This window comes from Anarhichas minor, unplaced genomic scaffold (assembly GCF_050575085.1).
Source record: "Anarhichas minor isolate MPS153535 unplaced genomic scaffold, ASM5057508v1 ptg000025l, whole genome shotgun sequence".
NCBI lineage: Eukaryota > Metazoa > Chordata > Actinopteri > Perciformes > Anarhichadidae > Anarhichas > Anarhichas minor.
The window spans coordinates 12663831-12691598 of NW_027466471.1; the positions used below are offsets into that span (position 1 = coordinate 12663831).

A 27768-nucleotide genomic window follows, 5' to 3' on the forward strand; every position below is an offset into this window, starting at 1 on the left:
CTGAACTCTGCTATGCTACTAGCAGGGTGTTAGCATTAAAAACATTTTTTTTTCAAAGATGCAGTCAATGGATGAGTTCCTCACATAACAAGAAGCTACAATGTTCCACGCTCAAGAAGAACTGTTTTGAGAAACCCTACAATATGTATCTAGGATTTATGCACGATAGCAATCTTATGCAGTAGATATTGTTGTACAGGGCCAAGAGAAAAAAAGAAAACATCATGCCACTAATCATAAGTTAACCTCTTGTAATGTGCACCTCAGCAATGAGCAATTGCATTTGGACAAAGGAAACAAACAGATTTCTAATAAGCAGTCTTTATTAATCATCCTTAGGAGTAAAGGGTGTCTTAGGCACCACCGGTGTCAATTAAGGTATTAAAACAAAGATCAGTCCATGTGTAAAAGGGTGTGCTCATAACCCCAGAAGTCACCCAATGAGCCAAAAGGGATTAAGAGAGTCACCTTGAATCAGCAGTGTCATTTTGCCTAGTAAAATTGCATTATGGGAGCTGGAGCCGGCCCTGTGATTTGTGTCCTCCTGACAAGGCTTCAGTGTTCATTAGAGGCTGTGGTGAGCAGCTCCTAGACACACGGGAACCGCACACACTGGACAGCTCTGACCACACACACACACACACACACACACACACACACACACACTGGACATCTATGACCATCTCTACCCTACTTTAAGTATTTACTCTATCTTGTCTTGAAATGTTTGACATAGTTAAAATAGGATTCCTCTCATTTATCTGACTACATTCTTCATCATTTTAGTGTGTTTTAATAATGGTTGTGTCTCTGTCTTATGACACACTTTAGAATAACCAAGCCAGAGTGAGCATGTGGAGGCAATGCGATGATGAACTGTGAATCGCAGTTCTGACACTCACATGAAACCATGTTACATCATTTGTAAGGGCTTCCCCATCCATGCTGTGAGCGCACACTCACATATGTGCATGGCATGTTTAAGTGTGTGAGGGAGTCTCTCTGTATTTATTTATGTGTGCTTCTTACAAGTACGTGTGACTCATTTTGTGTGTTGAACACCTGCCTACATAAACTCAGAGGCCTTGGAGAACAGCTATTGCATATGTGGTGGTTTCTACTAAGATGTCTGTGTCTGAGTGTGCATTTATCTACATATCCACTCGTGACCATTTCTCCTTACCTCCTTTCTTTGAACGGATTAAATATGACAGTGCCGTTCTGGTTGGATCGTCACTCCCATTATAATAAACCAGCTCTTTATTGGGGGCAAATTGATTTCAGGCAGAGCCTTGTTTATTAGCCTCTGCTCCACAGAGCTGATCATGAGTCAGCAGTTTCAGCATCACTGTATAAAATACTAACCTCTAAAACACTAAGTCTAACTTATGAAACATAAAACGCCCGTGAAAATGTAATATTCATTTTAAATAAAAACTGAATGCTACACAGCAAAACCCTTTTTTCTCACATCACTCCAAATGATAAAAAAACCTGGGAGGGAATGATTAAAGAGGGTATGTGCTGTTTATGGGGTGTCACCTGTTAGTCTGGGATAGTTATGAATATAGAATGGGAGAGATGAGTTATGAGCAGTATCTGATGAACATCTCCCTCTTTTCTCTCCCTTTCCCTTCCTCCTTCTTGTTCTCTCTCTTCTTTATCTGTCTGTCTCGTATACTCTTCCCCCATCCCTCTCAGCCTGGCCGATGATTGCCACCGTCATTGTGGTTTATCTCCTGTGGTGACAGCTGACTCAAGAGCTTTCTTCCCTGCCGCATCTCAAGACCCACTGATCTCACCATTTCTGCAATTCCCCCGTCAGTGTACGGCAACCCTCTTGCCCCTCTTTCTTCTACTTCTAAGTATCCTCTGAACCCCCGTGAAGACCTACTGGTGGAGCCAGAATGGAGGACACTTACAATAACAGGACTTCCCTGGCTAAGGGGGCCAAGGACATGGTCAAGGAGGCCAAGCGGCATGCAACAAAGAAAGTCAACAAGGTGGTGGACCGCGCCACAGATGAGTACACATCCCACCACGACTACAGCCGATTCCAGGATGAGGGGGACGAAGATGAGGATTTCTACCGGAACCCTCCGAGGCCGGACGGAGACAACGAGGAGGGCTCCAGCGATGCAACAGAAGGCCACGATGATGAGGATGAGATCTATGAGGGCGAGTACCAGGGGATCCCCTCGGCAGGAGATAGCAAGCAAAAGGAGGGCCAAGTGGCACTGGGGCAACCGATGTCAGATGCAACAAGGGACCGTAAGGGACTGGAGCAGGAGAGACAGGCGGACGAGGAGGAGCTGGCCCAACAGTACGAGCTGATCATCCAGGAGTGTGGTCATGGGAGATTCCAGTGGCAGCTGTTCCTGGTGCTCGGGCTGGCACTCATGTCCGATGGGGTGGAGGTGTTCGTGGTAGGCTTTGTGCTGCCCAGCGCAGAGACAGACATGTGTGTGCCCAACTCCAGCTCGGGATGGCTAGGTAAGGGACCCTTCGTGTCTGAGTATTGCAGAGTGTGCATGCATCTACATGTGCTAACAGGAAAATATTCAATCCTTCCTATTTTATTTAAATTGTTTGATTAATCTTCATTACTTTAATTAGTGTTTTCCAATGGCTTGATTCTATATTCTTTCATATACTGTATATTGCATTGTGGGACAAAAAAGTGCCCAAACACTTCATACTTACAATATATAGCGCTGCAGGGATAAATAATGACATTTGTTGGCCAAACCTGGAAGTTAGCATTGCACTGGTTCCCACGACTAAAAGCCAATGGTATTTTTGCCCCGTTTTTAATAATAAGCTCTGTGACAAATGGTAGTTTATAATACTGGCACGTTTTGTTCGGCAAGATAATCTTCACAACCATAAAAGTGTTTTTTGAAGCGTTAAGTCAATAGTCAGAAGTAAAATCTAATGTTGGGCTATAAACAAACTAAACCACGATTGCATGAGCGTTTATATACACAATAAGGCTATAAAGGCGGATATATGGGTGTGATGACATTTTGAAGTCTCATTTAGCCACTTGTCAGTCAAAATACATGAAAGTATTTCCGACTTATTTTATATCTCAGTACAAAATGTTAAAATCTCTTAAGCTTGTGTGAAACACAGACTGTATGCATCTAACCATAAACCCATTAAAAAAAAACATTGACTTCGAGACAAGGGGACCAGAAGTGCAAAAATGCTGACTTATTTCTGGGTTATTGGACAACTTCCTGCAATACTCTTTTACAATGCAACTTTGATATGGAAAAGGAATGGGTATATTTACAACATGAACTGAAATAAATAAGGGGCACTCCACTGTCTTCTGTGCCTCTGGAGGAGAAAATAACCTTGATGATGTTTTTCTGATGTTATCAGGGTTTGGTTTTATATAAAATGATTTTACCAGATAGTCCGCGCTGCTGGTGTGGAATTTGAAAGATGTTGGTTTACACATTGCATTGTGGGAAATGTAGGATAATTTGTTTTTGCCGCTTAATCCATGCTAGGGCCTTAAAGTCAGGACATCTCGACCTCTGCTGCAAATACTTTTGTGTTTAGTGTAATAACTTTGTGGAACACGGGGACTGAATCAATGGAGTACACCTTTACTAATCGATGGCCCCCATGCTGTTAAAAGTGTCACATAGATTTTAGGGCCTTGTTATTCCCAAGGAAACAACCTAATCATAGGACATTTTCTAATCAGTATGATGGATAACTAAGCAGGATTAATAGCAACACCAGCTAAAACATGTTTATGGCGAGCAGAGGACTTATTTTTGTGGCAGTCTGACCACCAGGTGGTAACAGGTGAAATATTAAGACATTGTACATACTGAATTTAAAAATAATTTCAATTTTAATCAATTTCAGTTCCACTATAACTGAATAACTCAGACAAAACTACATCCAAATGCAAACAATTTTTGTGTGCAAGTATACTGCATATGAAAATCATGGTTTGAATTAGTATTTAGTGGACTAAAGGAAGGTGTGGAGGGTTGAATCTTCCCCACCGAGAGAAGGCCGGAGAGCACGCTCCACTGTTATTTTACAGTAGAGTTGCTTCTTAATAAATCTACCATAAACTGGTTTACAATTAAAAGTATTTAATCCTACTGAAGCTAATACAATTACAGAATGAAGTACACTACTAACAAAATATATAATAATATGATCCGCGCGGAAAAGCTATTCACTCGCGACTCAGCCTGAAAACACAGATGCTTCCACGCTGAGAGCCGAGTAACAAGAGAGTGAATACCTTTCCAGCACTTCCTCTTACAGTTTGAAATCCCCTCCCTTTTGGCCATCTTAATTCCTATTGGCTAATTTCGGTTGCCTCCTCCTGGCGTCAGGCTTCCGAAAACCCTCGCGCGGGCACAACCTGCAAATGTCTGTCTAGAAGTCTGACTTTCCCTTGGCTATTCTTCACAGTTTAATACATTCAATGACTGTCTTTTATGGCTCAACACTTCTTTGGTAAACATTCTATATAAAGATTAGGATTTGCAACTTTTGGCAAAAACCTTCACAAGTTTCACAAGCAAATATTAAGGTGCTACAATTCTACTAAGATACACTTCTAACTACAAATTCTAAAACACTTCTAATTATGAATCTTCTAATTATGTATTCCAACATACTTCTAATTATGATTTCTTAATTATGAATCATTAAACACTTCTATTATAATTTCTTAAAACACACTTCTAAACCCCAAATTTCCTACAAAGGGTCACGCTACTTTCTGTGCAATATTGTTTGTCTTTAAAGATAACATTAGTTTTGTGTGTTCGTACTGTCCCACTTTATCCTATGTGTTTCGGTCTCTGTGTCAGAATTAAGAGAGTAGCTAGTATTCCCTGTGCGCTCTGTGTGTTGAGCAGGAGTCCCAGCAGTCCCTATGGCTGCAGGTGTATAATCCATCACCAGAGAGCTGTATACAGGGGCTGACTCACTGTGTCAGTACCAGAGTGGCGAGGACATTAATTCAGGCACACAGCCTTTAGACACTAACTGCCACGGTGAGACATGACAATATATCAGCTGCTCCACAACATATGATGCAAAATTGATACAGCAGAGTTTTTCGAGAATGGAGGTTGTGGCTGAAACAGTTGGTCAACATCCGAAATAAGAAACACCCTGTCATGCATAAAATCTTTTCACCGTACTTTTACATTTTCATAGTTTTTATCGGATACAAGAGTTCGTTGCTCTACGGGGGGTTGTCACTGTAAAATCCTCTCACGATGTTTTACCTTCATATTTCTGTCTTTTTCCAAGTACCCATGTAAACTCTTTTCTTCCTCTTTCACCAAGCAAAGTCCTACAGGCATTCACGCTCCACGCTCTGCTTCTCCTTGTTCGTGACTTCAACCTCACCCTCTGTTCCCCTCTCCCACACTCCATTCTCTATGTGCCTCTCTCTTCTTCTCCCGTCCTCCCCCCATTCTACACTCCTTTCTCCTACTGATTGCCCTGAGGCTCCTCCCAGTTGAGGTGAACATCATTGGTGTGTGTGTGTGTGTGTGTGTGCATGAGCATAGCCTACATGACTACTATGACCTTGTTGGTATCCATTTAGAGTTTCACGGACTAATAACTCTTGATTAAAGCCAACACAATGAAGTGAGTTGGTGTTTTACAGGTTCCATTGCAATATTTCATTACCTTGAAGCGCAGTCTGTGGATGAATTTGATTAGGATGGTCTAATTTTTCATGTACTTCATATAACCTGCTTTTAACCAAGCAGGACAACAACGTTCTTATTTTGCTGTGACTGACAATAAGATCTTCATAGTGGTCTGGTGGTGGCGATAAAGAATAGCTCTTAGGGGGCATAGGGGCTAGCCACCATTCAACAGACCAGGGTACAGTTTCAGCAATATTTCACGTGGCTTGGTTGTGTGTTCAAATTACCACAATTGGCAGGTTTAGCATGTAAGAAGCCAGTTAGGGATCAATTCCTTGCTGCGGCTGCAGTAGGGACTCCTACTGGTTGGTTGTAGCTGCACATAAGTTGTTATGATCTTGGAAGGAAGATTTTTCCACCTGCGTTACACCTTAGTGTGTTTACATGTACTTGAGTAATCAGGTTGCAATCTACTTTCTGCTGTAACCTGATTTCTTAAACATCATGTACAGTAGCTATACAAGAAATGCGATTTTGGGATTAGAGAAAAAATATTTTCCAGGATGGATTACACAATAAAAAGCCTTATCGTAACCACTTTTATAAACTTAATTGTGTGAAAAAGTGTAACCCTGTTTCTTGTGTTCATGTAATTGAACTGACTAAAGTAGATGGTGATTTCAAGCGTTTTAGAGGAAGCACCAGGTTGACTGTATGGCCAATGATGTCTGTAAAGTGGAACTGGCCATTTTATAGGAATAACAGGCAATAAACAATCATAATCCCCCCAAATAGTTGTCAAATTAGTTTTACCTTAAGATAAATTATATTTTTTGGGGGAATTTTAAAAACATTTTAATGACAGTTTCGAAAATAGCTATTTGGTGTTTGGTTCGTTCCACCTGTGTTGGACTCCATTCATTGTTGCATTGTGTAGCTCCATTACACTTACAGGCAGAGACAGAGGCGAGCTGCACGGACTGAGCGGAGTGTAAGGGGATAATGCAGTTCGAGTAACGCAAAGGCCTGAATTGGATGGATGACTAAAATGCTGATTAGATTAGAGAATTCCTTTTGGTCCTACCAATATCCCAATCTTGCTGGGATCTTTGATGCCTCTTGAGAATGAAGGATGGAGAGTTGTGGTAGGGGGATTTGAAATACTGTAAAAATATTTTTTATAAGAGAGGAGGACGTAGGAATGAAGCAGGAAGGAAAACAAGCACTGGGAGATGCAATACGTGTGATGAACAGGGGAGAGGAGAGAAGGAGGGACAGCTTTGAAGCAGAGAAATTGCCAAGTTAGAGAGGAGTGATGGGGTGAGCGGTGTGGGTGGATGGGAGCGAAGGGGTGGAAGATTAGTGGTATTCAGTACACCAACAATGTGAGGGAGAGGCTCAGCTATCATCTCAGCCACAACAGACAATGGGAACGCATCACCCTATCATTACTTATTTGTTCTCTTAGGCTGTCCTTTCTCTGCTGAAGACTCCCCTCATTTCTCTCTCTGACTCTCTCAACTCGGCTCTCCTCCTTTTCATTTAACCATCCATCTCTCCCTCTCTGCCATCGATACTTTCCCCCTCCTTTCTTGTTTCCGCTCTACTTAATCTTCTTTTCCTTACTTCCCTGTCCTCCGATCTCTTGTACCTTTTTCCTTCTTTCTTGGGCTTCCTTGTGTCCCAGCTTCACTCTCCGTCTCCTCTCAAGGTCCATCTTCACAGTGCATCTCCCTCTTTGTCTCTATTCTTCACCCGTTGTTCCCCCTCTTACTCCCTGCCTGTTTGAACCAGCTGACAGGCTGTGTGGGGCTGCGTGGATCCGGGGCAGCTGAGCATGGCTAAACTGCAGTAAGATTGCAACGTCACTGCAGAGATTACACTACTTGTGTAGAGGTTGTGAAGATGTGTGTGTGTGTGGGGATTGGTTGGGGGGATGACAGGACTGAGGGTGTGTGTGTGAGTGTGTATGGACCAAACCTGCTGCCACCAGCAATATCAGCCAGAAGTAAACCCTAACTGCTCGCTCTTATCAGAGGCTCATAGCATCACTATATTTCATGGGAATTATCCAGTCTTTAGTGTAATGATGGTTGTATCATTACTGATGCTGAGTGAGTCATTTTAAACCCTGCACTCTGAGCCCCACAATAGGTTACTTTCATATAGATTTCATTGAAATCCTGCTCCCACTGATATGACTTAAATATGACAAAAAGCTTCAATCTCTTTTTCTGCGGAGGTGGCAGAAGACGGAGGCATAAATCCGATCAAACTGACACGATGTAGTACAAATGTGATTACACGCTGCTCGGTGTAAAGAAGCTGATGACAGTGAAGCAAAGAGGAAACTAAGGCAAATAAATGAGAGGGATGCACAGAGGGGAAGAGAGGGGAACAGGAGTGGAGAGGGGAGAAGGAGAGGAGAAATGAGGAAGGGAAGTGAGAAGCGATCCAAGAAATTGGAAAGCAATGGGAGTGGACACAAGCTGTGAGAAAGAGAAATGGAGGAAAGGTTGGAAAGAGAGGCACAAAAGGAGGGAAGAGCTGAGGGACGAGAGAAGGAGGAAAAATAAGATCAAAGTAGCGATGAAGAGATTGAGAGAAAGACAGAAATAGAGAGAAGGTGAAGGAAAATATCTAACTGGGAGAGGTACCACAGCGTTGTTGTAGCGCGCACCAGGCATGCTGTGATAGTATCATCATTATGAATAAAACAGGACGGGTGTTTTGCGCGATGCCGAAGCAGTTTGTAGCGCTATGAGCGAAGAGCATCAAAGCATGAAATCAGAGAAGAGGTCGTGATGCAGCTCAGCGCTCCCACGGCTCTCAGGGGACTCCTCTGGATGTGAAAGGACAGAAAACACCGCACCAGGGCCTTCCCTTTCCTCCCCTCTTCCCTCTCATTCTCTCACCCTGTCTTGCAATTACTGAACTCTCCTCCCTCATTACCTTTTTCTCTCTTTTGTCACCCCGCCCCCACCCTTCATTGCTTTTGCTCTTTCATCTGCTGCTCACATATTTCCTCTGCTTGCATTTGTGCTTGCTCCTGTATACATTTTCATTTTTTTTTATCTCCCCTCCTTCATCTAGTTAACCAGTTGCTGTTTTACTCCAAAAGAGATTGTAATATTTTAATCTGTGAATTATATTTACTCCTTGGTTTTGTGTGTTTGTTTGTCTGTGTGTGTGCGTGTGTGTATGATAGCTGAGCCTCTCCCTTACATTGATGTTGGCAGTGTTTTACTCTACATGTCTTATTCCTTAGAATTTGTGAGCCTGTGATTTTGCTGAATATTAACCATTCCTGGAGATGTGTTTTGACATATCAACGGAGTGTCAGGGGGCAAAACCTTTTGCTTCTTCCTGAGAGGTCTCCTGACACACTGTCATTTTCTGATGGTGCTCAGAGTCTATAGGTCATCAAGTCCAGCATTCAGCTGCTTTTCACACTACGGTGAAATGTCTGAACCAGTTGACATCCATTGAAGGAGTTTTGCTTCTGACGTGTCCTATCAGTTCTTCAGAAAGTGAACATTTCTCCCGTGTCAAGCCTTTACATTTCATTTCTCTGCAGTTTCATCTCAAAGTATATTGAGGGTATCCTTCTTCTTAATCCACAAGCCTAAGAAAGGACCTTCACGTATAGTCCCACTAAATCAATTTTAAGACAGTACTGAGTGATAACACTCAGAGAAGGGGTTATATTAAATGATACACTGGTTGAAACCTTGTGGTCCAACGGTATCAATTCCAGTGTGTTCATACTGATCTACTGTAGCCTGAGCATCAGTCTAATGAAATGTGGAGACATTTCACGGGTGATGTAGGTTATACTGTTGAATTGATGTGGATTACTGAACACAACTGTTCACAATATGTTTCTTCATTTGCTTGTATTGTGTCTATTTGCATATGTTTTATTAATTTGCAGTGTGTTGAGCACTGTACTGAGGGCATCATCCCAGACACGTATATTTTACTATGTAGTGAGATTTTTGTTGATGTGTAAAAATGATAATACCATGGTCTGTGAAAAGACAGCAAAACTCAACTGCTAACTACAATTAGCATTCTGATAGATAGGTTTGTAAAGAATGTCTCATCAGTGTGTCCGTTCCTGTGAAGGGCTTTTCAACCTACGATTTTGCTGCAGTGTAGTAACTGCTTGGTTCGACTCCAAGAGCTACAGAAAATGTGACTCTATCACTATGACATCACACTGAAGGTGAAGTGTGACTCATAATAAAATCATATAGAAATCCCTCTTGGGGCAGAAGACATATGTAGCATCATTTTCTGACATGACAGGTTATTGCCACCCAAACTGTCTTTTGTTGATGAGACAGACCTCATAATGGCTGTGCTATTTTGGGATTATATTACCCTTCAGTACACTACTTTCCACTTTCCTGGTGCGGGCACTGCTGACATCATACCCAGAGATATCGTGCAGCAAGTCGGACGGAACATCAATAAATTCATTAAGTAATCGACTGTCCTGTGAGGGATGTACTCCTTAGTCAACAGTTTTATTGCTTTTTTTAAGGACATTAAAGTAACAGAGATCAGAGGTTATTTCTCTTTTGTCTGTTTTGTGCTAGTATCTCTAAAACATAAAAGAATAAACCTTTATTGTTTGTATGAAAGTGGAGTGCTAAATAAAAAGGCCTCTGGATGTTTGAATGCATGACAATTAAATGGTTGGCCAGCGGGTGTTTCCCTATGCACCATACATCTAGCCTCTCCTTAATGAAGCAAAAGTAAACTGTGCATAGACTGAAGACCGTTAAATTCAGAATTGAATTTATGGTCCCTTCAGGCGAGTATCTAGATGGCTGCCAAATGTGACAGATAGACGAGGTTTGACCCCTGAAGCGAGAGAGTCAAACAGATATCTGCTCACAGCAGAGCAGAAGAGACCTGATTGCAGACATTACAGAAAGGAAATGCATTAAGATTATTGTAATGGGATGAACAAAGAGTCCCTATACGGCCGAGTCATATCACTCCATATATGACTTCAACTTTCACATTCTCTTTTTTGTGGGTGGAATTATGAATACAAGTATCCTCTCTAAGTCAGGTTTACGTGTCTGCATATGTCTGAATATGGAGGAAGACAAGACATTACTGTAATATTATCTGATATTAAAACTATTCTTGGGTTTAACCTGGAACAGAAACCTCAAAAAATGTATTTCTAAATGGAGACAAATCCAGTTGGAGTTGCTCTTTGCGGCACACACTGCATGTCCACGGAGGCTGCTAACCACACAATGCCACATACGATGTAGCCTAAAGCAGGTATAATAGGCTCCACTCTCCAGAGCAGAATCATGATGATCAGTGAGGGAAGTCGATGTTGTTTTGTTGGAGCATTGATCCCGTTTGTGATGAGAGAGATTAAAAGAGAGCAGAAGGCCCCTTTGTAAAGTCACCCCGCATTACTGTTCACATTTGTCTCCCCATTGATCAGAGCCTGTTTTCAGTCTTTAACACACTGTATTTACTTATCAACGTTCGAGTGAGTTACTGGGTCTGAGGGTTTTCAAATAGGCTGTCAGGTTCATTGCCATCAGTCAGTGAACCAAGTTTTACGATAGCAGGAACACTATTGCTTTGTTTTGGAAACTATACCTGTAATATACCAAATAATATTTGACCAAAATGTTTTATAGTTAAACACATGCATTCCCCAAGTGTTTAACTATAAAACATTTTGAGTGATGTCAGCATTTGCATCTAACAGCAGTCTATTTTTTACCCTTTTCAAAACGGCGTGATCATCTATCAAGTTTAACATTCCATATGTCAGTCAGTCATTCAACATAACTTCCTTGGAGGCGCAAGCTTAATTTGGCTCCATATTTTAATTTGACACTTCACCATTTGCCAGCGGAGGCACATTTAGAGGACTCGATTCCTAAAACTCTCCTTGGCTGAGAGTCTGTGTCGAGTGGCTTTGAAAAATGTCATTCCACTGCACTTAAATAAGAATGATGTTCTTGGTGAATGGCAATATCATGAGAGTAAAAAACTAAAATCTGTGAAGGTCATCAGTTCAAACCATGAGCAGGGAGGGACAGTGTGTTGTTTTTTGATGGCCTTGCCACTGTGTATTTAGACAAGGTTGTTCTTTGGCTGAAATGCTTTGTTAAGAATAGAAGCTGCAGCAGAGAACTCTCTGGAGTGCAAGTCTGTTACTATATTAACATGTTAAAGCGTCTGTAATCAATATTTTTATATTAACAATGGACATATGACCACTTGTATACGTGAAAGGTGTTGCTGGTAGTGACAAGCTCACAGACTCTGCTGTTCCCCTCAGCTCTACGGAGCTTTATAGCGTACAATTGGTCATTGTATAACTTTACTGTTTAGGTTCATTCACATTGTTTTTTCGGCCACAGTGGACAGTTGTGTTCAGCAAATAGCTCTTAAAACCCACTGTACACCATCTGCTCAGCACTTAACAGAAGTTAGTGGAGACATAAACAGAGCTAAAAGGAGAGTGAATATTAGACTTGTGTCTGGTGGTCACCAGTGACACGACTCTAAATTATGCTCCGTATCTGCTGGATGTTTACAGAGGCAACTGTTTGCCAAGTGAAGTTTGTTAAGTTGATAACATGTGTTCACAGCTTGTTTCCGCTGCTCGGCCAAAAAATCTATTATTGCAGGTTTGCGAGGATAATATAGCAAATTATGTGTGAAAATAAGATTGCGGGAGGTGACTCATTTGTTCCCTTACAGATAAAACCTGATGAGAGGGCTGGCACTAAAATCATCTCCATTAGGTGACCAATGAGATAATCTTCCAAAATGTTGCTGTGGTCACAGATAACAAAACATACAACCTCATACAAACAAATGAGAGATGTGAGGTAATGTATTGTATATTATGGTGAACAAAAATCAGACCCTTCTCTCTCCTTCTCTTTCCAGGCAGTGTTGTTTACTTGGGGATGATGGTTGGAGCGTTTTTCTGGGGAGGCATGTCTGACAAAATGGGTCGCAGACAGTGCCTCCTTATTTGCATGTCCACAAACGGCTTCTTCGCCTTCCTGTCATCTTTTGTCCAGGGATACGGCCTCTTCCTCCTTTGCCGTCTCTTTGCAGGCTTCGGGTAAGTCTGGTAAAGTTCGAGGTCATTTCGGGGACTGACGAGGACGCCAAGCCGTCCGTATAAATGATTTGTGAAAAGTCACTATGGCACCTCAAAATCTACTTTTTTTTGGCAACAGAATGGTCACACTATCTGAACATGTCCAGAAAATGTCCAAAGTCAAGGTGTGCATCAGGGCTGAATCAGTGAGAGTAAACAATCATTATCTGTGAGGCTGCATCTATTTGAGGAATGTTTCCGTATGTCTCTGTCTTTCCTAATTATTACTCCCTTTGTTGACTTACACTAAGGAATTGTTGAAGTTGTTGAAAAGAGAGGAAATAAATTTCCTGTAATGATTACGTAAAGCTGTTTTCTCTGCTGCCGCACAACAACTTTGTAGGTTCTCACTCTTTTACCATAGAGGGTTTACATCTGTCCCTCTAAATATAATTTTCTCCTAATGCTGCAACACAGAGCAGTAAAACCTATTGACGGTCTGTGTCTAAGACGTTATTGCCAGTGACATTCTCACTCCATAAAGAACACTTCAATATGCATTCTTGCAATCTTAGAATATCTTAAAATAAGAGTGTGTTTGAGAGTGTGTGAAAATGAAAACTCTACCAGAGACAGATTGTGTGTCAGCCTCTTACTACAGAACATGGTGTGTAGACAGTGATTTATTACATCCTCTTCTTTGACAGTGTTACTGTTCCTTTAAGAGCTAATTCCGTAATTGCCTCTGCACCACTATCCCCAGAGACATCCAGAGTAATTGAAAAGGCTGTCCAAGATGCCAATGCGACCTGTGCCTCTGAATTATGCTAAACTGTTATTTTTTGTATATAGTTGGTGAGAAAAAATATGCTTAGTTGTGCTTATTTTTTCTTGCTTTTCTTACTTTCTTTGATGTATAAGCAATGAACCTGCAGTTCAATGAACAACAATCCAAAAGTCAGTTTAAAGACGGAATAAAGTCTTTTATTCTTTTTTATTTAATCAAATTTAAATTTCTTTGGCAATGTTTGACTTGCTCTTCTTGACCTGAATCAAGAAAAACAGGCCACACACTGAGGGATTAAGATTTAAAAGCAATCATGGCTGCAACTACGTGAAATATGTAAAACACAAGGATTAATAAAGTTATGCTTCTGTCCTGGTTTCTGCCTCTGTCCCACTAACTTTCTCATTCTCTCTGGTTCTTGCAGGATAGGAGGTGCTGTGCCCATTGTTTTCTCCTTCTTTGCAGAGGTGTTGTCCAGGGAGAAAAGAGGAGAACACCTCAGCTGGTTGTGTATGTTCTGGATGATTGGAGAGATCTATGCATCTGCTATGGCTTGGGCCATCATACCACACTATGGTGAGTTTATCAGTTCGACAATATTGTGATATTGTGATAATATACCCATCTTGCTTGGGATTGTGCTTCCTAAAGAGAAAAGGCCAATTCTGAGTTGTATAAAAGTTATATCCATTGAAGGCTGTAACAGGATACATTTTTGCCAGCTTGGCAATATGAATATATGCTTAGCTTTATTGGCTGACTACAGGTTACTGTCTGGCTGTCGGTTAAGGTGCTAGTTTTCCCTGCCACGGGAATCAATCGCCTAACTGCTCTGAGTGGCTGCAGGCTGTGTGAGGCAGAGGTTAAGAGATTAAAGTATGCATGGATACCATAGAGCAGAAGCAAGCTGATAGGGTGAGGGTGGGCCTGTGGGGGAGAGAAAGCTGTGATTTATGACAATACCACATTAGGTATCAGCTGCACTTACAGAAACAAAAAGAAGGGAACAAGCTTTCTTCCTCTCCTCTTCTTCTACTCGTATTCTTTTCACTATCACCCTGCTTTTTTAACCTCCTGTCCCTTCCTTTTACTGCCTCCCCACCCCCGGTCCTCCTGTTTTGTACTCAGCCCATCTCTCTGTCTAACTCTGTCCTTCCTTTTATTACCTCTCCTCTCTCTCCGTTCTCTGTCTCCGCAAAGTGTTCTTCTTGATCAAGCATAATTAGGTTTGTCTCCTTGCTCTAATAGGACAAAGCTACAGCTAGAGGTGATTTATGGCCAGACCATGCTGTAGCCAACCTGTGACGTCATTGTGGGAGAGACAGTGTGTGTGTGTGTGTGTGTGTGTGTTGCTGTAAGTTGGATGATGTTTTACTGGGCTGCAGCCACATATACGTAGGTCTTCTTGAAGCGAAATTACAGACAATAACATCTGACATTGTAAGAGGTCATCTGGGTTAACACATTCACATCTGGGTTAACACATTCACATACGATAAATGACGTCTCAGTTTTCTTACATGTTACTTGCAAAGATACAGATACACATGCACAAAGCTCACATGGCTGTACAGCAGCACACCGGTGAAGGACTCATACAACCCTCTGAAACCCGAACAAGTCTTAACAAGGAAACTCAGCTGTCAGATCTGCTGATATCGTATTGAAGGGATGGTAGTGGTCTTACTTTGCTCTTATTCTCTCTGACACTCACTACCACTCCGCCTCTCTTTCTCTCAGAGGGAACTACGTGTCTTGCATACATACTCCAGCACTCACCAGTGGATTTTATGTTTTCCCTAAGTGTTGCAGTGGCTGTAACCAACAGCCCTACGATATGTTGGCCAAAATGTCACCTGCAGAGATAACTTGATGTCTTTCAACAAAGACGTAAAGGTATCAGTGATGGGTTATGATACAAGTGCCTCAAAACTGGTGTTTAATACACCATTAGGGCTCTCATTTATCTTCTCCACTCGCTGACTCCTAATGTCTCCCAAAAGCCCCCTGCCAGACTCACAGCTGGGGCCCTGAAGGAGGTCTGTCGGCACAGATCCTCATCATTTCTGATGGGGGAGTTTGAGGACTCTACTACTGCCAAGAAAGCCCACCACATGAGAGTAACCTCATTAGACACTGCTCAGATCTACAGATTAAATACCCACATCTATCTATCTATCTATCTATCTATCTATCTATCTAGGCCTGGGAGTATAGCAGCACTGCTGAGTCAGTCATCCATAGATTTAGTCAATTATGTACATAATCCCTGTAATGAGATTTCCAATGGCATGGTGAAACAGTAACCCTGAGGGGCAGGAATCCACGCTTCATTTTTGTAGAAAAGGCAATCACTGCTGAACAACTCCTTCCCTTTCTTTCTCTGTTACTCTGTCTCTTTCTGTCTCTTTCTCTCTTTACTTCTCTCTCTCTCACTCTGAGTCACTCCAGACATACACACACATTCAAGCACACACACGCACGGAGAGAGACGGAAATAAATAAAAGGCCTTAGAGAAAGTAATACACACAGGCAGGACGTCGTCTACAAAAGTCATTACTCCTTCTGCCCAACAAAAGACACCATGAGAGTGGTGGTCATTGCTTATTTCCTTTTGCAGTTTTTTTTTTTGTGTTTATGATTTTACTACTTTTTACTGAGACGTTTTCATCTCTCTGGTCTCATAGGATGCATTTATGCCACTTATAAGACACCCACCCCCCTTTTAAAATAGTGTTTTTTAGCAGTTGATATGCATTGCTTTGAAAGCTGGATTTGAATGTGCTGTGAGATTAATTCCAAGTAGCTTTTTTCTGGCATAACCATTAGCGTTAACCCCCTCCCCGCCCCCTGACTCCCCTCCTACGCCTGTTGATGGATAACGGTGCTTTTCCCTTTGGAGCGGCATCTCCATGAAGCACGATCTGTAGAGAAACGTGGGAGGTCACGACTGGCAACCTCTTGCTGTGCTTCCTCCCAAAAAAATAAATAAAAAATGAAGTCAAAGAGAGCACAGATACAAATTTGAACATGGTATTACACTGAAGTTCTTCTGAGTTACCATCACGAGAATTCCTTTATGTAACTTTTAACAAACTGCACACAGTACACGCAATAACTCCATAGTTGGAGAGAACATATTTTCTCCCACAAATTTAAATTACAACAATACTTTGAATTTAAGACCCTCTTTAGGGAAAATGAAAGAACCACGAATATGGTTGTTTGTGTGTTTGTGCAACTTCACAATAACAGATACAATTTAAGTCTTTCATTATGTCTAACTCTAAATTGCCTTTATGTAATATTCTGCTCTCCTTTCTCCACTGAATGGTTTGCAAAATCATTCAGTGTCTTTTTGCATGAGGAAAAAGGAAAACGTATGATGTATAATTTTGCCTGTATATTTACTCATGTGTATGTGTGGGTGGGAGTTTAGCATTATGGCAGCATGTTAGCCGTGTCAGTGTCATCTGCATATGGAAATTCATGGGATTAATTTTGGTGCTTTTTTTGTGTACACGTGTATATGTGTGCATCTCCCCCTTTTGTGAGAGTGTTAAAGTCTCTGGGTGTGTGTATATGTGTGTGTGTGTGTGTGTGTGTGTGTGTGTGTGTGTGTGTGCGTCATGTTACAATGATTAATGAGTCTGGGAAAGTGATTGCGGGCTGAGATCAGGTGCAACACGATTTAACTTAGCAGAAAACACTCAATTCTTTTCCTACACATTCAATTAACCCGTCCCTGTGCACTCCTCTCAGCCCCCTCTGCAGAGCCATTCATCTCTGAGCTCACACACCACTCTACTCCGGCCGCGTAGCGCTCTCATTTAACAGCCGTCCTTTATTTACAGCCCCTTTGTGTTCACAGTATGAGTTTCACACATTTCACATTTTGAATCAGCCTCTCAGATCCAAGTGGCCCCATCTGATAAGGAAACACAGTACACAGCACTTCATATTATTTAGTCACTCACTGCTTCTTCAAAGCAATGAGACTTAAGTTATCATATTTTCTTTTATTATGTCCCTATGAGCTGAACGTTGCTTAAATAGCCACCTGCTGGCTTCAAATGATGCACTTTGGCATTAGTGTATAATTTATCAATTGCGCATTGTGGTCTGGTCCGAGAACCAAGACGAGAAAGGTTAACAGTGATTTTGTTGGCAAAAAAACAATTATTTTCAGGATCACTTGAATGTTTTACATTATTATGAAGCACCAAGATATATCAACATATATATTTATTCGCAAAAAGATGTAATACCATATAAGAGATAGAGCAAATAATGTAAATTAAATAGGGCTTTAAGTCGGACTGTTAACTCGGAATAATAAATTAGACAAAAAGGTAGAAAGTAGCCCCATATAATGTTGCAGTTAAAACCAATTAGCAGCATAAGTGAGCTTAAAAAAAGCGTCTGGCTTTGTGAGCTTTCCGATAACATGAGACAATTATCATTAGAGAATCAGGACAATATGCCTAACACGGAGAAGCCGCATTAAAAAAACACACCACTCAATAGGAATACGTCAGACTTATACAACATATTATTTACAGTGTATTGACATTTAATATAATGTTACCCACTATTGGAACATTGTTTGCAAGATAATGTAAATGAAGCACTTGTCGTGTTTTCGCCAAGTATTTAAATGCGTTTACTTTTTATTCTGCCATGTCATCCATCTGATTGTCATTGGTGTTGTATGCCACCGTTTACAGGTTGGAGTTTCAGTATGGGTTCAGCGTACCAGTTTCACAGCTGGAGGGTGTTTGTGGTCGTCTGTGCCCTGCCCTGTGTGTGTGCTGTGGTGGCACTTACCTTCATGCCCGAAAGTCCCAGGTTCTACCTTGAGGTAAGGCTATTTTCCCTAATTGTTGCTTTAGAAACTAACAGTTTTGATCCCTCGTGAATCAGCAATCTTCAAGAATGCTGCCTCGTGGTGCTGTGTCATTGTCACCCACTGTCCTTGCTTATCAGTTTTTTCAACTCTAGAATAATACATCAGCCAAATTGAGAGTACTTGGACATTTCCCAACAGATGTTTAATCAGACTAAACAGCGTGAGTCATCCAAAACTCTTGGAGGAGGCCTCATGCTTCCAAAATAGAAGCCTGGAGCTCCGTGACAGTAGGTTTGCTGCTGCAGGATAATTACCCTTTTGAAGTAAAATGAGTCACCGTTGTCATGGCTTTCGTCATTTTGTCCCATCTTGGAAAAATCAAAGGAATATATTAATGTACAGTTTATACGATAGTGGATGTGTTGCTCCAATGAATTATCTTCTCTCTTTCTCTTACTTTCCCTCCTGTCAGGTGGGGAAGCACGATGAAGCCTGGATGATCCTCAAACAGATCCACGACACCAACATGAGAGCGCGTGGGCAACCGGAGAAAGTCTTCACCGTGAGTGTTTGTTTCTGCTGTGTGCTGTCTTGGCTGGGTTTCCTGATGCTTAATGAAGCAAAGAGGCTTATATTCTCCCACTGCTGGGACAGGTTTTAACGCTTTTACGGCGCAGGATCATATCTGAGTTATGAAGGTTCTGAAAGCTGTTTTGTGTCGTTCAGGCTTATTTGCTTCGTGAGCTGCACTTGTGGGAAAGCCTCTTAGTCAACACGTTTCTTGGATTGATCATCATCTGTAGTACACACTGTTTACATAGATTTTTATCACAGTAGTCATGCTTTCAATTTCTGAAACACTAAAGATACGTGAAAAACCATAATACAAGTAACATCATGATATTGCTTACGTAATCACAGTCACATTTAAGCAACGAATGTTGAATGCACCCATTATATTGAGATTGTTATGCTATTTCTTCATTACTTACTCAGGTAAACAGGATCAAGATACCCAAACAACTGGATGAACTGGTGGAAATGGGGTCAGAGTCTGGCAACCGAGTTTCCAAGTTTTTCTTTCGGATAAAGTCTGAAATACATGGGGTAAATGTTTGTCTCTTAATTTGATTGTGGCAGAAAGCAGCTTTTTTTGCTAGCCGGTCATTTTCTTTCTTATTACGAATTTCTGTCCACTGCTTCAATCCCAAATTTGTCTTTTGATCACATGGAGTGTAATAAGTCTGTTATCTCTCTTTAGATCTATCTGAATCTCTTGAAGTGCTTCAACTACCCTATGCGAGAAAACATGATACGACTAGCCATAGTGTGGTTCACGCTGTCGTTCGGGTGAGCTTCCTCCTGATGTCAATTGTGTCACAGAAAGACCGAACAGCGTCTAATTTTTCTGGTCAGACAATAGCACAAGGCAGTCAGGCTTGTGGACAAATTACATTTCTGTCATCTTGGTTTTTCTGCAGTGCAGAAGTCGCATGGCCTCAAAATCAATCACAGGGGATCAATACTGGCCATTGGTGTCTCAGGGAGAGAAGAGATAGGAGTGAAAGCAGCCAGAGATTAAAAAACACCCTTAAAACACTCTTTAAAATCAAACAGAAACCACAAGTGTCTCCTGGTCTTCTGTGTCTGACTGAGTGAAAAGGTATCTGTCCATGTTGTGTTTCGATTTGTGATCCTAATATCACTGAATCCATCTGGTTGCAGGTATTATGGCCTGTCAGTCTGGTTCCCTGATGTCATCAAACACCTTCAGGCAGATGACTATGCATCCAAAGTTAAGGTACACAACAATGAACGCATTGAAGACTTCACCTTCAACTTCACCCTGGAGAACCAGATACACAAAAACGGCCTCTTCATCAACGACCGGTAGGACAAGTCAACTTAGTGGACGGATGGATGGACTATTATACAATATAATATTTAAAGCAGAATGTAACTGTGCTTCTTCAGATTCATCAATATGAAGCTGAGGTCCGTCGCCTTCATTGACTCTACCTTTCGTAACTGCTACTTTGATGATGTCACATCGGTGGGATCCGTCTTCCGTAACTGTACTTTTATTGATGCTCTCTTCTTTAACACAGGTGAGATTCTAGGATTCTATCGACTTTATGTTTTGTCATTTCTGATTTAAAGATTCATCAGGTAATAATGTCGTCATAGTGAAAAAGAAAATGTTCAAGTTTCCATTAATAGTTTTTACTATTTAGTATTTAAACAATATATTTTGTTTTTACACCACAGACCTTTCTCATAATTACTCTTTCATATATTATTGCAAATATAGGAAAAGTAGGCAAAATAAAACATACAAACAATGAAAAAAAATAAAAAAATAAAAAATAACGGAATTAAAAGCAAACAAAGAAGAGGAATACAGGTAAGGAGATGTTGGGAACAAACTGGAATACATCTTAACAGCATATGACTGAAATCTTGTAGTAAAGGCGGTTCAGGCTATGATAGTTTTTTTTGTTATAGTTATAGTGTCACAATACAATTTTCAAACAGCTTTGAGACAAGTCAACAACGTACTGCATTGTGACTCTTTTTTTGCATTCTTTGGGCAGATATTGATGAATCCAAGTTGATAGATGGAACAGAGGTGATCAACAGCACATTCACCCACAATAAGAAAGGATGCCAGATGACGTTTGATGATGACTACAGTGCCTACTGGGTATACTTCATCAACTTCCTGGGGACCCTGGCTGTTCTGCCCGGCAACATTGTTTCCGCCCTTCTCATGGACAAAATTGGGCGTCTGTCCATGTTAGGTAAGAATGGAGGTCAAGAGGGAGGTTCATGTTTGTGTGTGCACTTGAGTAATTGGTTTCCACATTGACTGTAGGATGATTAATGGTATGGGTGCGGCATCCATCACTGAGTATGAGAGGCGATTTTGATTAGGCCCTATAATTCAGTTGAACATTAATCGAATGAATGTCACTTGTACTAACTCTTGCTCCTTCTCTTGTGCTCTGTGTGTGTGTTTGCGTGTACATCAGGTGGCTCCATGGTCCTCTCAGGCATCAGCTGTTTCTTTTTGTGGTTTGGCACCAGTGAGTCCATGATGATTTTTATGTTGTGCCTTTACAACGGTCTGAGCATCTCTGCCTGGAATTCCCTTGATGTGGTCACGACTGAGTCATTCCCTACTGTCAGGAGGTGAGAAGGCAATCAATGGATGAGTACATACTGGATTACATAGTTGTTTAGACTTGTTACTGGATCTACATATAGTGGACAGAGATACACATAAAACACAGGGGTAATTCAGTTAACTCTAACACTCTCTCCTCACCTTTTACCTCCTCCTGTCCCTGATTCTTCTCTCCCCAGAGGAACAGGCTTTGGGTTCTGCAACGCTCTGTGTAAGCTGGCTGCAGTCTTGGGAAACCTGTTTTTTGGCTCTCTTGTTGGCATCACAAAGGTCATCCCCATCCTCATGGCCTCGTCTGTGCTCGTCGGGGGAGGCCTGGTTGCACTGCGGTTGCCTGACACCAGGGCGAATGTCCTTATGTAACACCAGCTTGGCGCACATCGGCTGGGATAAAACCTGGATAAAACCTGGGTAAATCTGAGAGGAAGCCCAGGGAGTGTTGAGCAAGGAGTGCAAATGGCTTGGTTCACACATATCTTCATCACATTTGCTAATGTACCTTAGGTAAAGCTGGATGGCAATCCACCTTTCTCACAGTGTGTTTTAATTGTATCATACAAATCCAAATCATTAGATTCCTCGTTATTCAATAATAAGCTCAGCCTTTTTGTGAATGTACTGTCTGGAGATCTCACATGACAGAGCTGAGAGTTTGCACATGTTTTGGTACTGAGACTTTGGTGGAGTTTTGTTCAGTGACTGGTTGCCCCTTCCAGCTGTAGCCATAAGTTTGAGTGGAGTCCCTGCATCGTTAGAGCTCAAGGCTTTTAATATTTATACAGTCTTATTAAGACAAGCCAGATGGGGAGGAAAGTGAAAAACACGCTGTAATGAGCACAGCCAACCTTCTGTGTGACAACGTAGGGAATAGATGATCAGACAGAGCGGACACACGACACAGCTGTATGACAGCTGGCTTGCCCACAAGACTCACGTACACAGGACATGTTGTAGACAGTGTGCAGAAAGGCAACATGGACATCAACACATAAAACAAAAATCACAAATAGATATACTTAATGTGCAAATACATGTCTTGAAATAGACTGGTACTCACATCTACCTACACTTTTTTTTTCTACACTTGCACCATACTGGACACACAAAATGCTGTATTTTGCTCAACATGACATTTGCTCAGACATCTTCAACCTTTTCAACATAGATAATTCACGTATGAGGCCAAGCCCTTTGCATTACCCGAAAATCAAAAAGGCCATTTAAAAAAAAACAACTGTATTTTATTGTACCAGTAATTGTATGGTATGTTGAATCTGAGGCTGCTATGTATTTTCTGCATATTGTTTTGTGTTTTGTGGAAGTTGGAATGATGACTTATTCGTTTTATCCAAATGTTGTTACTCCAGGTCTCCATCCATGTATTGTATTATTGTGCAAAGGCTCGCTGATGAGCTCTCCTTCTGATTTAGCTTTGTGTTGGATCTCCCTTGTGGCAGTAGTGTTGATAGTGACATGTCATGCTGCTTCCTTTTAAAAATACTGAATGGCCTTTTTTAAATGTGCCTCTCCTTAACTGGAGCAGTCATGCAGTGGTGTCCAAAGGTATACGAAACAGACAGAAACTGAACAGGAAGTAAATAGATGAAATATTCATGCCCTTTTTGTGTGTGTGTAGAGTAGAGATGTGAGATAATATGGCCAGTATCTTAATAGGTTGGGAATTCCTTTTTTTTTGTCAAACCACCTGATATCTTTTGTCAGATATCTCCTTACGTCTTTTACTTTGGTGAGATAAGCCTCCTCCGACTCAGAAAAAAATGAGTTCCAATAGGTAACAATGAATCATAACAACGTTGGATCAAATGGTGTATGTTAGCGATCGTAACTTCAAATTAATAACAAATAAATAAATAAGGAGCACCTCTTTTTGAGGGCTTATTGGTGACATTATGAAAATATGTTTGCATGTTTGTTTCATTTCAAGTTGTGAAACAAATAGAAAACCGGATGATACATTTGAATTTTGTCATTTGTTGTGACCTACCAACAGTTTTGTCTAAAATCTCACACTTGAAAACATGACCTACCTTGTACTAGTTACGTATCTTGTTACTCAACATTGGGACCTCATTGCATTCTGCTTAACATAATAATCATAACATCACTTTGCTCTTTTCAAAGTGCTAAAATACCTCTAAAATTGTAACTGATATAATTGATTTTTCAGATTTTTCAGATATAACAGAACAATTCAGTTGCTCTCAGTCTTGTTTAATTTGTGCACATGGATTGTGTTTTTTGTGGCTAACAGCCGGTGTCCTCCTGCTTCTCTGTATTTGTGGTGTCTGTGATCGCAGCGTAGAGGTAGTTTGCCCTTGCAGTGCAGTTGGCTCTTTCAAGGCTACTTGACAAAAACAACAACAAAAAAAGGCTTCCAAAATGGTACTGTACATGTGCGTCCATTTCAGTGTACCCAACATGTTCTCAGATTTTGTAAAATCAGTTGGAAAAACATTATGACGTGTGCTGCTATTGCACAACAGATACATTTTGAGCATATGATTTAACAAAAGTATAACATATAACATACTAATTCTAAATGCATTGATATAAAAAGTGATGACTTTGCCCAGTGTCAATCCAACACTACGTCTGCAAGGATATTAGAAGGATTGATATGTCGTATTGGAGAGAAATTACACTACCTGTTATGTTTGAGGTATTTGGGGTATTGCTTATGTACTGTATTAATGTGTGTGTGTGTGCGTGTGTGTGTGTGTATAAGAGAGAGTACTGGATGTGTGTGTGTGGGCCTACGTATATGAGTGTAAATAATGTACATATCAAAGCTGATATCGGTGGACTTCTGGTTATAAGCTCCTTGATCGACTCATGTGTCTCCTGCTTTGTCCAAGCGATAAGTCCATCTACTGTATCTCTGTTGTACATCTCTGTGTGTCCTTGGCTTTAAGCCCATACTCACCTGCTACTCTGTGTGTGTGCGTGTGTGTGTGCACAAACTTGCATGTATGTAAGAAAACTTCTGTTCTTTTGTGGTCAACTTTGTGTTCTTACTGTAAATTCATCTGGCAGAAAATGATGGCAATATTAAGATTTTTTTGTTGAGGAAAAATGTGAATGTATCACTCTTGTAAGTTCTGTTCATCCATTTATTGGAGATAATCAAATGTATGTGGAGAATAGAGTTGTGTATATTATTGTGAAGGGCCTGCCAGTCATAGGATGACTGAGCTGTATGTTCAGAGGTCCATAAGTGTGAAAATATGTGAAGAATTATTTGCCAAACGATGCCCTGTGAATAACGTTAGAAACTGGAAAGGCAGGGGTTGCAGACTGTGCTGCTTTTGAACATATACAATAAAAGTTATGTTCTCTAGCAAATTATGCTTTGCTTTTATTTCACAACCCTTATCTCAAACCTCGGAATATAATCAATCTCCATATTCATACTCTCCATACATTACTGCACTTACCTGCTGTGGAGACATTTTCACCAAGACCTAGTCCTTATTTAGCATTTGTAATTATTTCCCTTTGTCCAAGTAGTTTATTTTTTCATCTGTTCGTGTGGGATGCTAAACGTATAAGATAAACATATAAAATAAATTTAGCTGTGAATTTATAGCCTTACAAAATCTTTTGCATTCATAATAAAAAGTGTAGGTAAACGCTAATATAAAACACCTTCAAAACATCTTTATTAAGGTAATAACCTTCAGTTTTTGTTGAAACAGTGATAGAGAGGTATTTATTCAACTCGATGGTCGTGTCTAATAATTAGTCCACCTGAACATAAATGAGGCAGACAATCTCGTTTGTGTTCTTAGTGTAGGTAGTTGAGTATCAGTAGAGAAGCACACTGCAGCAGTGTTCCCTGAGGGTACTCCATTCATTTCAAACTAATGCTGCCATCTAGTGGATTCATTTAGGTATTGAAATTACTACTGTAGCTGCAACACAGAATGCTTGGATTATATTGCATTATATTTTCACATTTAGAATTGTCACATGCTGCCTGAATTCTGTGTTTTCCTTTGCACAAATAAAGACAACATAAAGTGGTGCATGATAATTTACCAGAATGAAGGAAATGAAATGTCTGAGGTGGCTTTCTAATGGGCTGCTGTTTGTGATCTAAATTATATTGCTCAGAATAATAATAACAAAAAGTATATTCAAGGCAGACAATTAGCCTACATTTTAATGAATGGTGGACGGTAAGGGACCTGGTGGATAATGTATAGGGGGGTGCCAGAGGGGAAATATAAGAATTAAAGAGATGCATGAAGAGTAAAGTAAAACATATGATGGGAATAAGCTTACATTGAGTAAAACAGACAGAACAGGAGACTACAGACATTAGTGCAGTGCTGTAGTGCTAGTATTTACCATTTCCCCCAGTGACAGTGAATGCAGCATGAGCCACCTTTTGACCAGCAGGTGGAGCAAGGTGCTAAACGTCCGTCTCCTGTCAATCATTTCACTTCAGAGCGGAACGTTAGCAGGGACAAGTTAACACTAACACTTTGTTCAGGAGCCAGAGAAGTGCACACCATGGGGCTTGTCTGTCGAAAGTGACAGTTGGCGCTTTGATGAAACTTTTGAAGACAGTTTTTTTTCTCGCTTGTTTCCCCTCCACCGGTTATCTTATTCATATCAATATATCCTGAGAGGCGCGGCATACTGCTGACTGGTCGCTGTCACGTTAGCTCGTAGGTTTATTTCCAGTTCAGACGAGTCCACAAGTGGAGGAAACGACGCAAGATGTACCATGAAGAAACCGCAACTCTACAAAAGCCACGCTATGGAAGTAAGATACACGTTTGTTCTAACGGTTTCGTCTCGCATAAGCACAGCGTTATATTGTGTGTGTGTGTGTGTGTGTGTGTGCTTGGTTATGATACGTAAGATGTCTGATGAGCAACAGGTGGGTCAGTAGGATCCCTGCAGGAGTATCTCTGACAACATGGAGAGAAAGAAATGAAACGTGGTCTGAGGAGAACGAGAGCGATTCAATGTTCAATGGAAGAGGTTATTAGGTGAGGGACTCGCATGCTGGATGTCAAATTAACGTTAAAGCTACACTATTGATACGTCCAGTGTCCAGGCGGTGTATGTTGGGGCTTAAATGCTGTAAACTCCCTCAAAAATGTGACCCAGGAACGTATTGAAATGCACTTTATTTTCTTTCAAAGTGCCTCCAACTGCACCACAGTGATTGTTGTGTATTTATTTAAGGTTAATCGCGCTAGCTAGCATATCAGCCTGTCTACACATGAGGCATTTTCTCACAGGTTAACCATTAACCTGGGATTGTGCTGCTGTTGAGACATTTATAACTGAGTCCATGAGCATGTTAAGAATGTAACTGAGCTCACTGATCTATAAAACAAACAACTTTAGTCTGCAAAGTCAGAATAAATTGTATCTTGTCACTGACCAACATCTGTGGGCAAAGTGCAACTTTGAGAGAGATAACACCAATCAATTATGTCAATGCAATCTTTTTGCCTGTGACTTGTACCATTGAATTTCAATGACAGGACACAACTGCTGTGTCCAGGATACAGCTACTGTGCATCCAGAAGAGGTGTGTGTCTCTAGAAATGCCAGCACACATAGTGAGTAGTTTGTTGTAAAGGCTGTGAGATCTTACATTTGTTGTCCTTGTCATTGTGTGAAACAAGGCAAAGTTGCAAGTGCTGTTATGGGACCTATGCAAACCCAAAAGCAAAGTCGGTCTTGATTTGTAGTTTCCCCCCCCCCCCCATGACACACAATCATGTAGCCCACAACTTAGGTCCGGTGATCCTGTGACACACAAAGGCAACAAACTCATCCTGAGGGTTAAATATAACGCTGAGTACTTCCAGGAAGTGTGTGAGTGAGTCAGTCGAGGTAGTGTGTGTGTGTAATGGCTGCACTGGGGCTGCATCCACCTCTGACATGAGTGTTCATACACATCCATGTCACACAGCTGCACAGCTGGGCCACTGATCTATGGTTGGATGACCAGACACTGTGCTCATGAGGCGTTAGGGCATGAGACTGGACATCCCATTTTGTGTGTGTATGCAAGTGTTTGTCTTGTTTGCCTTGCACATGTGAGTATGACGTGTCAAGCCTCTATTGAGACAGATTCAAGCTAGATTCAGTAGAATGTACTTTAATGTCCCTTTGGGGGAAAATGTCTTGGATTC

General features: G+C 41.1%; 2 protein-coding genes across 4 annotated transcripts in view; both read left to right on the plus strand.

Annotated features, from left to right (window-relative positions):
* The first annotated feature begins 1907 nt into the window (after positions 1–1907).
* sv2ca (synaptic vesicle glycoprotein 2Ca) lies at positions 1908–21949 on the plus strand. 2 transcript variants are annotated; one of them, XM_076099418.1, is made up of 12 exons: positions 1908–2493; positions 12603–12783; positions 13974–14125; positions 18278–18411; positions 18872–18961; positions 19396–19506; positions 19661–19749; positions 20125–20289; positions 20374–20507; positions 20994–21200; positions 21432–21591; positions 21766–21949. In XM_076099418.1, exons 1-12 carry the CDS (start codon positions 1908–1910, stop codon positions 21947–21949), a joined length of 2193 nt encoding a protein of 730 aa, XP_075955533.1. The 2 variants fall into 2 exon arrangements, with proteins under 2 accessions (XP_075955533.1, XP_075955534.1); XM_076099419.1 differs by lacking the exon at positions 20994–21200.
* A 4156-nt stretch (positions 21950–26105) lies between these two features.
* The window catches only part of iqgap2 (IQ motif containing GTPase activating protein 2), a 30421-nt gene continuing 28758 nt past the window's right edge, over positions 26106–27768 (plus strand). For both annotated transcript variants that reach the window (XM_076098799.1, XM_076098801.1), the window contains exon 1: positions 26106–26378. In XM_076098799.1, coding sequence (XP_075954914.1) covers positions 26333–26378 — 46 coding nt within the window. In that variant the 5' untranslated portion in view covers positions 26106–26332. The remainder of the gene's footprint in view (positions 26379–27768) is intronic.